Source organism: Strigops habroptila, chromosome 5, assembly GCF_004027225.2.
Source record: "Strigops habroptila isolate Jane chromosome 5, bStrHab1.2.pri, whole genome shotgun sequence".
NCBI classification, from domain to species: domain Eukaryota; kingdom Metazoa; phylum Chordata; class Aves; order Psittaciformes; family Psittacidae; genus Strigops; species Strigops habroptila.
This window is the reverse complement of record NC_044281.2, coordinates 53,494,554-53,510,525: the sequence shown is the minus strand read 5'-3', so window position 1 is coordinate 53,510,525 and position 15,972 is coordinate 53,494,554. Positions and strand designations below refer to the sequence as shown.

Genomic DNA, 15,972 nt, shown 5'->3' with positions numbered 1-15,972 from the left:
AATGCCACCTATTCCATTCCATTGGAAAACGTGACTGTAGCAGAAGCCTTAAATCAAAAGTCTGTGTGACAGTTTCTGATCTTTGAGAAACTTTAGGGGCTGTCACAAAGAAAACTTTTGTACCTAGTTAAACCAAGTGGCTTGGTACGGATTGAGGTATTTGTCAAGTAAGGCCATGCAAAAGATTAAAGCAGTGTCTGTCAGTGAAACTAGTGTATTTTTGCTTATGTAATTCTACAGGGGGGTTTTGTGTTTTGTTTTTCAAGGAAATGGTAGGTGCCTTCAGCATTATATCTAAAAAGTGAAATATACATTGCAGAAAGCATTTCATTCTATATTTAACAGCTCTTCTTTGAACAACAGAAAATGTAAACTTGTTGCCGAGACTTGAACTGAAGTCATGGTGGTTCCTAGTTGTTGCTGATATTTTACAGTGACAGCCCTGTTCTGCTTGCAATGTTAATAAAAATAGTAGCTCACTTAACATCTGAAATTGCACTAAAATTTACTGATATCTGAATGTGGTACTCCGCATCCTGCATTGCCATGGTGTGTGCATATGAGAGGTGTGTGCAAAATGTAACGGCAAGACTGCAATGATAATGCCACGAAAACAGTGAATTTATTGTGCAGGGCTTCACTGGCCAGTGGAGCTGCAAGCACAGAAGAACAAACTTGCTGTGCCTTGCACAGCAGAGATGAGCAACAAAAATACATGGCTAAGTCTTGATACACTTTAATGAAACTGGATTAAAAAACTCCAAACACTTAAAAGTTGAAATTCCCATTTGTTTCAAAGTATGAGAGATCTGGGACCATTCTTGTTCTAAGTTGTTCTGCAAAGAAAAAACACATTTGTTTTCAGAAGATACCAGTGGTTTATATGGTTAAATATAAGTGTCTTAACTGGTTTAATCATTAACCAGGATTCCATGTAGGTATCAGGATGGCAGGTCAGCTAAACGAATGTCTCTCCCTCAGCATTTTCTAACGTGTTTGATTGCTTGCTATACAGACAAAAATGTTTTCTGTAGCCTATATGATTTCTACAATTGATGCTGTAGGCCATGCCAGCACTGTTCATAGTGAAAGGGGGGTCTAAATTTCTCTGTCACTGACAACTGATTTCCTTTGGATGATGCTAAACCTTCCCTGCTTATGGGTAACTCCTGTCTCGCTTCTAAGAATGCTCCTGAAGAAGGAATTCTTTGACTTTTAGAACCATCAGATTATACCAAATCCTGAGTGGATTCAAAGCGCTTCATGAGGGAGCCACATTCTTCCCATCTACCAAGGCTTTAGCCCACACTCACAAATCAACCTGTATGTAAGAGTCTGGGGTTAATGAGGTTAAGGACAGAATGTGAGTTGTGGGTAGTGAATATTCAGAGATGAGATCTTGAGATGGGATTTGAAATGTTGCAGCTTGATTAAGTCTGGAAGATGGAAGGCTTTTCTACATCATGGTGTGATGTGGAAGAAGGGGTGAATGATCACCAAAGAAAGTCTGGTGCTTGAAAGACTGTTACCAGGTCATTGTGCTGTGGTGATGCCCCACTGCTGGCATTCCTGCGGTGATCCTGGCATCCTGGTTGTCCTAAGGAGCTAGGCTCAGAGGCAGCACAGAGGTCTGCAATGAGCTTCGGCAGCCTGGACATGGCTTTTATGTTGATATTTTCTGCAGACAATTGTGAAATGACCCTTTTAATCCATAAACATAACAAGCTAAATGGCTTCAGTTAAAGCCAGCTGGTGTCAGGCTTGGGAAATGGGCAGTAGATTGGAGATCAGAAGAGAGGGACTAAGGCAATCAAAGGGAAACTAAATGCTAGATAGAGCTCAATCAGATGTTTGCCCTTATTTCTGCAGTCCCCAGGCATGACATACGATTAGCTTCTCAATTCTGTTTCAATTCCAGTAGCAAACAGTAAGGTCAGAGAAGATGCGACTGGGATCTCTGTGCTCATCCTGCCTGGTCAATGCCAGTTTGACAGTTAAGTTTCTGCAGGGAAATTTTCAGCCTTTCTATCAAGTGCAATATATCTAGTCTGTGAGCACACATCCAAATCCAGCCTTCCTCTATGCTCTCTTGAGAAGAGATCAGATGGAGGAAACCTATGTTCTTTTGTTGTCTAAAATATTCTAGGCTGAAACAGGAAAGGTTCTGCCAGCCTCAGCTGCTATCCTACCCGACAGATTGAGATCTGAGCCAAACAGTATCACTTACTACCAGCTGGCTCTGAGATTTCTGCTATTCAGAGTATTTTCTTTCTTGAGATGCACTACTGGACTGATACTTAGCTCTTTTGAAGTGCTCCAGTCCCTGTGTGGCGACCAGGTTCCCAGAGATATTTTGTCCTCATCTTCTATAGCTGACTTCCTCCTGTGCACCTATAGAGTCACTTAAGCATCACAGTTGTTTCAGCGGCCAAGGACTGGCGATTGGGCATTACTCCTGCAGGGTAATGGCACTGAGGGCACAAGGACTTCCTGGCTGAAAGACTTTTCTTCTTCAGAGTGGGAGATACAATTTTGAAGCAAGGATGGGTTATCCAATGGTAATACAGTCAGAGGGGTGATAACTCCAACAGTTGTTTTTTCTTTCTGATGGTAGAGGTAGAAAGGATGAACAACTGTGAGGTGTGAGAGTAACACTCCTGTTTTACAGCAGTGTTTTGAATATGTGGAACAGCAACATTTCTCCTTCAGCAGGCTGCTAGTTTTAGAGCTGTTACGCGATTATAGAAGAATGAGGAGCTGGTGAGATTTCAATTAGGTGAACAGAAGAAAAGAAAGTGCCCAAATGGCAAACATCTGTCTTTCTGCCTATCTCTGCCTGTCTGTGCTTGAAATCTTGATAGCTGGGCTCAGGGAGTAATATTTGACTGAACTGCTAAAAAACTACAAACAAATATTCCTCACAGGACTCCTTTTGAGACAACAATTATTGTCCCAAATCACAAATATTGGACCTACAGCAGAGGAATCAAAAACACTGAGCTAGCTGAATCAGTGTCTGAGCTGGGACCACGGTCTTGGCTTTTCAAACTCCTTTTTGGCACTCCAGTCGCCTAGGACTGTAAAGAATAAAATATGAAGGCATACCTGCAACAACATGCAGTTTCACTGATCGTTTCCAAAGCAATAGTGCCCCACAGCCCACAAACAAAAAAAACCCCACAACCCAAAACCAGCCCCCCAAAGCCCGAACCCATGACCAAACCCCGAAATAAATCAAAGATTTATTTTTTTCCCGTGTAACATATCGGCGTTCAATTTGGCTCCCGGAGTACCTGCCCAGCTGACAGCCGGGCGCTGCGCCGTGCCCCCGCGGCTGTTCATCAGAGGGGAGACATGGCAGCGGTGCAGACGGGCGATGTACAGCGATACGGCTGCGGACCGCCCAGGGGTAGGAAATAACACCCCCCGCGCCGGGGCGCCCGTGCCCGCACCTGTGCCCGACCCGCCCCGCCGGCAGCGCTGGACCCGGCCCCCGCACAGCCGAGCGCCTGCCCCGGCGGCGGGGGGCGCGCAGCCGGCCCGGCCCGGCCCGCCTCAGGAAGTGCCGGTAGGGAGGCGGCGGGGGTGGCCGCCGAGGGCCGGGCCGGGCTGGGCTGTCAGCGCGGCGAGGGGCAGCGGCGACGGGCGGGGAGCGGAGCGGAGCAGGTCGGAACAATAGCGGGTGGAGGGGAGGGGGCCGGCGGCGGCGGGGCTCGGCACCGGCACTCCGCCCCGGGCCGTGCCGCCCAGTGCAGCCCGGGGGCAGCGCAGCCCAGCCCCAGGGCAGCCGCCCCGCAGGCACCGCGGAAGGGGTGATCCGGGCGGCGCTCGGTTGGGCTCGCTGCTGAACGCGCCTCCATCCCTCCCTCCCCTCCTGTTCTCCCTCCCTCTTTTTCTCTCTCTCGGCTCTCCTCCTCCCTAACTCACTGGATATTACCAGCCGCCGGGCTCGCCGCTGCCTCTCTCCCAGCCATGAATCCCACCGAAGGAGCGGCAGAGGAAGGCGCTGTCCCCGACTCCGAGGTGGATGCTTTCTTCCGAACAGGTAGGGGAGCCGCGGGGAAGGGCTCGGGGCAGCGCCGGGCCCTACCTCCGCCGCGGGATGCGGGGCTGGCGGCGGCGCGGGCACCACCGACAGTGGAGCTGCGGGAAAGGGAGAGAAGGAGAAGGGCATGGAATGGAAGGGGTCCCCGCCTGCCTCCTTGCTTTGTCCGCCGCAGCCCCTCGGCGCGTCTGTGCCCCGCTCCCCCTTCCGCCTCCGAGAGGATGCTACCACGGGGCTACGCGCCCGCCGCCGACCTCCTCGGGAGGGGAGCCGCCCCGGGCACGCACAAAAGCCTCGCGGGGATGCTCGGGGAGAGCCGCTGCGTTGTCGCTCCCGCGGGAGGCTGGACCAGCTGGGCGCCGCCGGGCCCCCGCCCCGGGCAGCGGTGGCGGCTGCCCGGGTACCGGCCGATATTTGGAAGCGCAGCCGGCGAAGCGCCGGGCGCTACTGCTGCCGCCTTCGGGTGGGCAGCGAGGGCAGGGGCACCCTGGGCACAGCTTGCGTGCAGCCGCGCTGCCGGGTGGGGACGCTGACCTCGCGGGGATGGGCTAGCACAGCGTTTCAGGGTTGGATGAGGAGATCCCCGTGTTTCGCTCTCCCGTTTCGGAGGATGCTGAACTGTAGCAGAAGTGTAGCTGGGCTACAGCGGAGCGTGGTGGGGGGTCTTCGCTAATGATGCAGTGGCTGATTAAATTTTCTGGGCAGTGGGTACGTGCTGGGGTCCCCACTGCACCACCCGTTTGTGAAGTGGTGTTTGTGTGGGAGCCCCCAGCTTTGAAACGTGGCTTTGCATCGTATCAGCATCTCAACTGAAACAGCTCGTGGTCTGTGTTGTGTCCGTGTGTTGCCGTCATCTCTTCCCCTTCTCATCCCCCAACAAAATCTTAAGAAAGTATTATAGGTTTCTTGGTAGATTTTTTTAATTAAAAAATGTAAAGGATTAAATGCTTATTTCATAAGGAGATTGACCTTTTTAGGCTAGACTGACACTTATTGCTGCAGCTGCTTGTTCAAGACTTTGCTTTTCAGCTGTTTTCCTCCTTCTACCTGCTCATTAGCTACACACAGTGCTTTGAGCTCCAGTTACAAGAAACCAATTATGTAATCACCAAAACTTTAAAGAAGTAAAATCCTGAAGGCCTGCAGCAGCTCCCTGCTATGGTAGACTGCACCTCACTTATGTGAAAACCCTTTGATCTAGAGGATAACTATAATAAGGTCTGGCTGTGCATATCTTGTGATCCACAAGCCATTAAGCCATAGGGTATTTGCTTGTTGATAGCCTACCTGGTTACAAGCTATTTTCCAAAGTCTCAACAATGACAGATTTGTTTAAAAAACTGAAAAAAACCCCCCACCAAACCAACCCCCACAAAAAAACCCAAAACCCACAAAAACCCAACAAACCAAAAACCACGGAAAAATAATAACCCACCAATTTTCCTTTTAAAAGGAACCTGCTAATTAATGTCCTTTCTACCTTTTCTCTTTCTCTCTCCCTCTCTCCCCTCCTTCACCCAAAGCTGAATCATTTCTCTGTGACACGGCCTCCTCAACATAAGCACATTAGCAGAATTGAATTTGGACAGTCAAGTCTGTCTAGCTTATATGAAAAAAGTATTCCTAAATGAGGCAGAAAGCACAGGAACTGTATGACTAGACATTTCTCCCAATCTGCCTCCTTCACCTGAAATTTCACCTGTAGGTCCATGAATACATTTGTCACCTGGAGAGCTCGGGAAGTCTTCTAAAGACTCTGCGTCTAGAGGAAACAAATTCACAGGAACCTAGGCTTGGAGGAGGTGCCTAGGCCATGTCCTGGCAGTGAAGCATGTGTGTGTAGGCCATCCCTGATGGTTGTCTCATCTACCTTAAGCTTCATGGAAGGAGATGGCAAAATTCTTTCTGCAGTGTTATGGAGCATCTTGTGTCTGAAAAGACGACATGAAGAAAAACCCCAACCTAACCCTATTAGTAATTAATTTTGGTTGTCAGCTGTCACACTGGCCAGGCAACATCATTGAGAAACGGGGAAGAGCGTGAGAGCAGGCACGACTCACGTGAAATTGCACTGCTGGTTTCCTGCTTGTTTGTGCACCATTCACTTCTGGGGTGTGTGCTCCTGGTGTGCCTGACTGAAGTTGGTTTTAATGGGTAGCAGAGAGAACAGCTGGTGTGGGACTTAGGAAAACAACTGCAGGTAGAACACAACTGACTCTTCCGCTCCTCTTTTTGGCTGTCAGTGGCAATCTTGCCTGAGTAAGGACTGTGAGATAGGGTCTGATTTGTAAATAGCTGCAGAGGCCTGCACTGACTTAGCATCCTTTTCCCTTTGATATTAACTTTTTTTATTATTCCTTCTGTCCTGACTTGTATTCTGTATTTGTAAAGCATAACCATTGTGGCTTAAAAGCTCTCATACATCACATCAAATAAAAAATGAATCTGTCTGGTTTATTAGCTGCTCGAATAGCACAGTTATACACTGAACTGCCTAAACTCTTCCCAGATTCACAGCTACTACATGGAAAAGCATGAACTTGTTATTCTCAGAAAAAAAAAAAAAAAGAAATTGAGTTTGAACAACTAGTATCTCCCTCTGAGGCTTTTAGCAACTGGCTGGGCTTTGCACTGTGCTGGGAGGATGCCTATGCTGCTCCCTGGTATCGGCAGAGGAGCCTGATGCTGGGAATGGCGCCGTGCGCAGAGTGTCTCTCCCAGCAGCACCCAAACACTTGGGGGTAGCAGTCCCTTATCAGCCATGATAACTGAGATAGCAGCTTTCTGAGCTGGATCTGGAAAGTTAAACTGAAGGAATTAACATGAGGTAATACAGGAGAGTCTGTTCTGGTGCTTACTCTGATGAGAACTAGGAATGACTTTTTTAAAAAGGCTGGATTTAACACCTGTGTGGTTGATGCTGGCAGTCAGTCAAACCTCCCTGGAGACAGGCAGGGTTGGGACTATTCTGATTTTCACTATCAGATGTATGCAGGGAGTAATTCAGTCTTTTAGAGAATCACTCCCATGTAAGTGGGCTAAAAATTAACAGGCAGAGGGACTTTAAGGGCAGAAATGACTATTGCACTCTCCAGCTCTGATTTCTGGGATAACAGTGGCTGCTAAATTGAGGCAGTAATTTCTGCACGATGTCTATCACTTCTGTTTGAACTTATGTTTGAGTAAGAAGCTAAATCTATGCCTAGGTATGCTTTATTAAGTTTCTTACATTTATTTTGGTGACAGATAAAATATGAGCAAGTTCTCTGGAACTCTCAGTCTATATTAAATGTGTACTGAGACTTTTATATTGCATGGAACTGAATCCAACTATTTGTTGTTTCAAACATAAAGTAAGTCACTTTATAAAGCATACAAATGATAGATATCCTTTGGATACAGACACAGAAGAAAAGCTTTACCTTCATGCCTAAGCTGCAGGAACTTCTGCAGTGTGTTTTGGAAGCAGAGGTGATACATCCAAGGAAGTCCTTTACAAAATTTCAAATATTTATAGAGGTCAGTGACAGAACAATTTAGCAAACTACCAATTACTGGCAAGGGTAATCATCAATATTTCTTATCCACTAGAAGGCACAGTTTTATTTTCTAATTTATTTTTATGGCACTTAAGTTAACATTGATTATGTCTGATACAAAGATGCTGACTTTGTCATCAATACTTCCTGTGAGTTGAAAATTGATATTGTTCCATCTCCTTTGACTGCGATGAATTACTCTGTTTGCTTTCTGCTTTCCACCAGCTGGTTATACTTCCAGTGTTCATTTGTGCATGAGTGACTGGCAGTTCTGCTATTAAATAACTTTACAATGATTGGCAGTGGCCAGGCTGTTTGATCAATAGATATGCTTGAAATGATGTCTGCAGAGAAGTGCTCCTTGAGGTTGATGGAATCAAGCGTCTTCTTGTAAAGCAGATAAACTGATTCAGTTGAGTTGTTACTGGGGGTGAGGTGTTCGCATGACGCCTGGCTTCCTTACCTTGAGACTTTATAATTTATAAGGCCTGGTCTAGTAATGTGTCCTGTAAAGGAGACTGTTGTAGAAAAGACTGTCGGGCTGTGCCTACCACTTGGAAAGCTTTTGTGTTCTTTAAGGTGGTTAATTAAAATCTGTACTGCTCTCTGGAGGCTTTGACCTCTGCCCCTGTCAGGAATATGAGTTTTGTTCCTTTCTTTACTTATTGTCTAATGTAGGTGTTTTTCATATGATTGACATGGGGGAGAAGGACAGTTATGTCACTACATGTGGAGACCCAGATCACGCCAAGGCTCTGTCACCAGGTATCCCAGTGCATAGGGAAGGCTGCATGGCTCTGCCCTGCTGTTGTCCCATCTCCGTCTCCTCCTCCTCAGGACCTCAGAGGGAGCTCTGCTAGTCTGGAAATTGGCATGTAGACATGGCAAAGGACGTGTACATGGATCAAGAGGTCTTGGTGGGTATGTGACTAAAGGGAAGGATCTGTCTGTTCCTGGAAGGAAGCAATTTAAATTGGTGATTTATGTTCAGAAAAGCATTTCTTTCCTGTACTTCTTCCTTCCTCTGCACTCAGAAGCACACACAGGGCAACAGAGGTGACATCTGATAGTTATCTACAATGTGTTTCTTCTGGATGAGATCGCACTGTGTTATAGGCCAGTAGGAAGATATTTATTCTATTTGATATTAATTCAATTGATATTAAACACAATTACTTCCAGAGGAAGTGGCCTTTCACACCTGGCTTATGTTTAGAGCTGGTATGTACTGAAGTTCACAATCCTTGATGTCCAAGACAGAGTGCAATCAGATATAATATGTATAAGCTTATAGCACAGACATTAGTAAACTGCACAGGCAATGCAGTAAGCCTTATATTGCACCTAGAGAAGTTACTGGGGGGAAATGTGTAGCCTACACTGTGTTTTGGGGTTGAAACTCCAAGAAGAAAAGCGTTATCCCAAAGTCATCAAAGAGGAGTCCTGTACAGCACTCATAGTACCTGTATAGACCATTTTCCATGTGGCCTTAGATGGCCGTGTGTGTCTTGGGATAACGAGCTGCATGGATACAGGAGAACATCCAACTTGGCTAGGCAAATGTAACTATTGCTTATTTCCTACCACCTCCAGTAGTGTATTTTATCAAGTCCCATAATAATAGCCTGCTGGGAAAACATGAGCGTTTAAAAATGGGAGCAACTTTGATGGGTTTGGTGGGGGTTTCTTTTTGGTTTTTATTTTCAAGCACACCCTCATGTTAAGAGCCCACTAGGGAGTCTTCTGGCTGGACAGGTGCTCTGGGCCTCTTGAAGGTTGGGGGATGAAGTATTCTGTTGTTTCAGCTGCTGTGATCTTATGGTCCCTAGGAAGATTGATTATGGATGTATAGCAACTTTACTGCTCCATGGCGACGTGTACCATACAGTACCCAGTGGTATTTTAAGTACTTCGTAGGTATATCAAAGAAATTACTTACGGAGTATTAGGCCTTATAAACCCATAGCACTGTGCATTTTATAGCTGGAATTTAAAGTAAGCCATGAAACAACTTAGAGGTATTTGTGCTTTTGTTTGATTTGGACTGGTGTCCTGCTTTTAATATTTCTTTGGATAAACAACTCCCATTTTACAGCCTTGCATGGCACACGCACCCCGAGTTTAACAGAAAGAACTTTGCCACTTGAGGAATTTTGCCTGGTGAGTCTAGCAAGAATAACAACAAATATTACAATATATATGTTGCAAAAGAAAGCTGGATCCAAAAAAGGAAGTCAAATATGATTGTCTGAATGGAGAACCCTGAAGTGTGGAGTGCTGTAAAAGAAAAGTCATAATATTTTTCGCCCCCCCCCCTTTTTTTTTCTCCAATCGGTTCTAGGACAGATTGTGTTACTGTCATGCAGATCCAGAGCACTTGAGAGGAATTGTTTGGGAGTTTTCGTGGATGTAACTGAAAACAGAACTTGGCCCAGGCACCGCAATGGCAATTTTAAGTGTAGTCACCTGTGTGATACGTGGACTGCAGCGTGTTGAAATGGGATTTACAGTATTTTGTGCTAAGAATAGAGTAATATTTCAGCAAAATATTTAAGTTTTCATGTCGTAATTGAGATTTGGTTCAGAACGAGTCCACTATTTGAATCTAGGGCAGACTTTCCTCTATTGTAAGTCTTTGCAAAAGTCATTATGTATGGGATTACTGTGGAATAACATCAGTTTCAGTTGCCTTTTATTTACTTTATTTTGAACTATTCAGTGAAGATTCAAAGTGGTATATTAAAATTATGTATGTTCAGTGCTCAAGTGTGAAATACCATGTAAAACATTTATGGAAGTTTAAATAATTCCTGTACCCTAATCAAGGGCTTAGGAGATAATTCTGTTTCTACTTTAAACTATAAATATTCTTTTTATTTCTTTTTTGCTCATTTTCATTAACTGGTGCCTAGAACAAATTGTGGTTTATCAGGGTTCTTTCTCTCTTATCAACATGTGTGGCTTTGTTACTAAAACCTAGGATTGTTTTCTGTTTCTTTTAAATTACACAATATAATGACTGGGAACATTCAGGTACATAGGCCTAATTTGTCACACTCCCATTTCAAGGCAACAAATTGCCTTTAAAACTAAAAATGAAATTCCTTTTTTTGTAACCTTAATTGTATGAACCAGCATTTCAGTTTCACTGATGAAACAAAACTACCATAATTAGGCAGACTCTAGTTTTTAGCGTAAGGTCACATCATGCTTTGCTGAGAATAATAAGAGGAAATGATCCTCAATTTAACATCCCGGTGACTGGCAGACCAGCTGCTCTGGTCGTTTCTCTTGGTGAAGTGGCCTTGGGAAAAAGTGTGTGTTGTTTGTGAGAGAAATTAAATTAACCTCGTTGCATAATTGGTACTCATAGAGACTTAGTGGAGTTGACAGGGTTTTTTAAACTGTTTTTGTGTGTGTGTGGAATAAGCTGTGCTGAAGTGGTAGAATATATGCCTTACCTTTAAATAATAATAATAAAAAATCATTACAAGGAAAGATTTGACTCCTGGGGATTGTCAGCCTTTCTTTGCAAGGTGAATGCCTGGTAAAGCACACTAAAGGCACAGGTCAGGCATGCTCCAACGCAGCCAGGTTATGAAGAGTGGTAGTTGGCCCAAGTAGGTTTGTTACCTGAAATTAGATAATATATAGTGAAAAGAGTTTTATATAGGTTCTCTGGTAATACTGGCACTGCTGGCGTGGTTCCTGACTCCTGCAGTGTACCCTCGTGCTCCTGCTGTTTTAATGGCAACTGGCAGTCTACATTGGGAGTAGCATCGTCAGCTGTAAACAATAGTGTCTGATTCTTGTTTGTCAGCTGGGACAATAGCCCTGCTGATGGGCTGCGGTGGAGGAGTGGGGGCTTCCTTTGTATGGCAGTGCAGGCATGGCAGATGGCTAATTGGACATGATAAACCACGGGGGCAATGAGGAAGAAAAAGATCTGCAGGGATTATCAGCTTGTATCCCCCATGTTAGCGGTGGGGGAAAAAAGAGTATTTTAAAGATGTCATCAACTTTAGCTCTTTGCCATGAATATATTATTTAATAACAAAGAAGGGGGACACCCTAACTAAAGACTTTCCTTAGCTGATGTGAAGTCCATTTTATTAGCTGATAGCAAATGATATTACTGTATGGGAAGGTAGGTGAATGCATGGCCCCCAGACATGCTGGCATGGCACTTAGGAAATTTAGCAGTGCATATTTTTCACCAGTCTTGTAAGTGAATGTCAAACTGTTGTGCCAAACAGCATCCGAGCTGAAAACAAAGAGCTTTGGAGCAGTGACTTTCTGGAGTCGAAAGTTACACTCTGCCATAGTTTGTTTTGATACAAATACACATCCATGGGTGTTGAAGCACTGAAAAGCTAAGCTGATTAACAAAGTATTTATTTAAATGTATTTTATTAGACTTAACAGAGTACACATTATGAAGCCAAAACCCGAGGCCCTTGCACAAGCAAACTTTTGCTTATTTAAAACAGCTTAGTGAAAAATGGTATGAGAGCTTCAAGTTTAGGACCACAAAAGTAATGAGAGAGATAGAATGAACACCTCTCCTATGAGGAAAGGCTGAGAGACTTCGGGTTGTTCAGCCTGGAGAAGAGAAGGCTGTGGGGAAAACTTTCTGTGGCCTTTCAGTACTTAAAGGGGGATTATAGGACAGTTCAGTAGGGTGTGTAGCAATAGGACAAGGGGTAATGGTTTTAAACTAAAAGAGGTTAGATTCAGCTAAAGATAAGGAAGAAGCTTTTTAAAATGAGGGTGTTGAAATGCTGGAACAGGTTGCCCAGAGAGGTGGTGGATGCCCCATCCCTGGAAACATTCAAGGTCAGAGTAGGCGGGGCTCTGAGCAACTTGTTCTATTTGAAGATGTCCCTGCAAGGGGTTGAAAGGTCCCTTCCAACCCAAATCATTATATGATTCTAAGGTATGTGTCAATCCCAGGTAGTTTTCACTATGAGATGTGTAGGCTTAGCTGGGGGCTTTGTTGACTGCAGGCTGTGGGCCTTAGGCTGTGCCCACAGCCTGAAGCAGCAGGCAGAAGTTCGTTCCATTGGATGCATTTTAATCCCATCCCTGTGTTGCCCCCATTTGTAAAATTGAGTAATTCCACAATCTTTGTTTATCGTCCCTCTGTCCACAGAGAAGGTATAACAAGTAAGGCTGAAAGGGAGGTATGTGTTTCAGTGGCTGCTGCAGTGATCTGCAGTCATCGCTAGCTTTAATCCCGTTTTGTAAAATGGTACCAAGTGCCTAGAATACTTCGCTATTTTAGTGTTTCTCATAATAATAATGTTATGGCATATAACAGATACATTTAAATTGTAGTAAAAATAAATCTGCAAGAGGTTAAAAATAATAGCTAGCAAGAAACATGCAGTACTCTTGTGGAAGCTGATTTACTTTCTGTGGAAATGTCTGGACTGTGTTTCTCTTCCACTGTTTACTACTGTCTTTTCCCATGGGACAAGTTTAGTGGAAACTCCAGCTGAAAAGTTTCAGCGGGTTGCCTTTGGTTTCAGCAGGCCCTTCAAGTGCTGTACATGTCATTCTGTGTAGCTTTTAAAGCTATAGGTGCAGGAGGCCATTCCAAGGACTGTGAGGAGATGCAGTAAAACTTCCAGCAGGGCTACACTCCTATAGGGCCTGCAATATTGTCTTTATGTTACAATGGTTATCTACCAGAGTTTATTATTTGTATTACTGTCTCAGTCACTGATTAGTTCCTTCTGAAGCAGATGCTGCATGAACACTGAAGAAAAAGATGATTCCCTGCCATCAAGTGCTCATGATAACAGCTGTCAAGTGGATTGTGAATTCGCTTAACCAAAGACTTGTCTTCTGCTTTGGTTTGATTTTAAACACGTCTGAAGGACAAGCCAGAGGAGTTACAGAGTCTAGCACTGGCTGTGGAGCAGAGGGAATGGCTGAGAATGAGGTACAAGCAGAAAAATAGGGAAGAAATGAGAAGACTGTAGGGAAACCTAAAAAAAACAAACCCCATGGAACAAAGTTATCTAGCAGAGCACTTTAGAGCTGGAAGGCAGTTGGCTGAGAAAGGGATTGCAGCCTGCATGCCTGCATCTGTGGAAGGGAAATGGTGATATCAGTGTGGGGAAGGTCAGAAGCCAAATGAAATCACAGAAATGAGACAAAAAGAGGTTTGACTGGAGTTGGGATGGAAAGCCAAAGGTAGGTTTTCTGACACATGAGAGAAAAAAATTGGCAGACTTTGGCTGGGTACATAGTGAAAGGAGGGAACAGGCAAGGCCTGTGCATGTACTGTGCTCAGAATGGGGAAGGCAGCCATAGGAGGTACTGCAAAGCACAGGAAAAATAGCAAGGTTTCCTCTTCTATAGGAGATGCTCCTCACCATCTAAGACCATTATTAGCACACTGCAGTCTTTTAATGGTGAGTGCACCAAATGCCTATCTTGCTTTGATGCTGTGGAGAGAAGGCATTTCCCTATGAAGTGAAGAAACAGAGCTAAAACTGTTGGGTGTTCTGCTTCACATTTAATGCCTCTTGTTCACAGAAATATGTCATGAAGAGCCAGCCTCCTTGGATCTGACTGCCACTGCGTTCATAGCAATTTAACTTTCCTCGCTCTGCTTTTCTGTACTAAGGCAGAGAGTTCAGGAGTGATGCTAATAGTCAGTCTGAAGCATTCAGATAAATTTAGTCCAAAGGAGCAAGTCAGGCCTACCGGGTAAATAGTAATGATCTTGTGAGCTTCAAGGACTTACATCTACAGTGTGGGAATCTCCCGTTAACAGCTTCCTCCTATTCAACTCAATCCTGCTCAAAAGTTCACTGGAGTGTTAAATAGGTCAGCTATCTATTACAGATTCCTGTTTGTCTGTAATCTGTCTGCTGCTTCAGGTTATTTATCAAATTCCTAATGAGATGGTCTTGAACTCTTTGAGGCCAGGAGAAAGTTGTTAACACTAGCTTGGTTTAAAACACATCTGCCGATAAAACTGAACTCATCTAACCTCATTTTTTAGATGAGTTCAGATCAATTAAAACTGATCTGTGTTGTAATGGGAATTTGTAAAAATTATATGTCCCAGCACGTAATCACTTATCATGGGGAAAGATTTATTTATTTATTTATTATTTAAAGAGCTGCTTGTCTTCATTGAGTTGTGCAATAAGGTGTAACTGGCAGCTTGGGCCTGTTTGCTGCGAGAGGGCTTGGTTTCAGTGCTTGATCCAGCTTCAGCTCTGTCATGATGTTTATGCCTAGGAGCCTTATGATGCTTATGTGCAATAGTTCAAAACCAATAGCTGTTAGGTTTTTACTTGGGTAGTCAAGGGACAGGCTTCTACAGCATCCACCTCTGAAGCCAAGCAGTGCTCAAGATGTGCAGGATAAATGATAATTGCTTTGCTTGGCTCAGCCATCCTCATCCTTGGTGTGCAGTAGTAATGGAGATAATAGTAATTAGAAATAATACACAGAATGAGTGCAGCATTTGAGAACACTTAAATAGTCACAGTCTTTGTGTAGAATAGGGAAGTCTCATCAAACCCATCTATAAAAAAAGGGGATAATCAGGCACAAAGCTGTAGTAAGTGTTTTCTTGAGGTTTTATGGACTTTGTGCATGTGTTCTTCAAAAACCAATGTCACGGTGGAGGAGCAAACCCTGGCAAAGTGCTGCATGGCTTTACCTTCTGTTGGCAGAGCATGGGCCAGGAAAAGCACACCAATCCCTTTTTTCTGTAGGATTGTCAAAAGTCACAGCTGAGGTGACAGGTGAAATCAGAGAGATGTGCAAACACTCGGCTCTTCTTAAACCACTTGATATGTCTGCCTATATATGGATGCAGGTGACCTACTTCAAACAGGTTGTATGTCTTGGCCTTAGTCCTGGAAATGGGATTAACACACCTTGCCTATGTCCACACCAACCAGTCAAACAGTTTTAAGATTCTTATTACACTGACCCTATTTTTACATATACGTAGGCCAGAGCCACATCTGGTATGAAAAATGGCCCAACGCCAGTGACAGCAGAGGAGCTACAGTAATTTACACAGGCAGAAATTTTGGCCTGTGTTCAGATGACAGACTTGTGTGGGGACGTGGCCAAAGAGGACTGGTAGCAGAGTAAGGATACTTCTAATTTAATGTGTTAAGACATCCAGATGATTTTGCTCGTCACCGTGGTACCTGAATGCTGACAGAATGAGGCACTTGGCTGTGGGTCTTTTATGTTCACTATTTGTTCTGGTCCCCTGTGCCTTTTTGTAATGAGCGTGCTGCTGTGAAAGTTACATCTATTAAATGCTAAATGTAAGAGAGATTTAATGACATGCTATTAAAAAGTTCCACCTACCTAAAAATGCTTTGCTTTCCAGCCTAGGTTTGC

The 15,972-nt window shown here is 44.4% G+C and overlaps 1 protein-coding gene and 1 long non-coding RNA gene across 10 annotated transcripts in view; one reads left to right on the top strand and one right to left on the bottom strand.

Moving 5' to 3' along the window:
- Window positions 1-603: 603 nt before the first annotated feature.
- LOC115607957 lies at window positions 604-4,504 on the bottom strand. Of its 2 annotated transcripts, XR_003991404.1 has the most exons (3): window positions 3,928-4,504; window positions 1,530-2,604; window positions 604-836 (listed from the first exon to the last, which is right to left on the bottom strand). It is a non-coding gene; the product is annotated as an uncharacterized LOC115607957 (long non-coding RNA). The 2 variants fall into 2 exon arrangements; XR_003991403.1 differs by lacking the exon at window positions 3,928-4,504 and having other exon boundaries at window positions 1,530-3,147.
- KALRN (kalirin RhoGEF kinase) overlaps window positions 3,310-15,972 on the top strand; it is a 514,962-nt gene continuing 502,299 nt past the window's right edge. For 6 of the 8 annotated variants that reach the window (XM_030485889.1, XM_030485890.1, XM_030485893.1 and 3 more), the window contains exons 1-2: window positions 3,340-3,409; window positions 3,941-4,045. In XM_030485889.1, coding sequence (XP_030341749.1) covers window positions 3,355-3,409; window positions 3,941-4,045 — 160 coding nt within the window. In that variant the 5' untranslated portion in view covers window positions 3,340-3,354. Of the gene's footprint in view, window positions 3,410-3,622; window positions 3,667-3,940; window positions 4,046-15,972 lie in introns of those variants that run through there. The other 2 variants (XM_030485894.1, XM_030485891.1) reach the window with 2 other exon arrangements.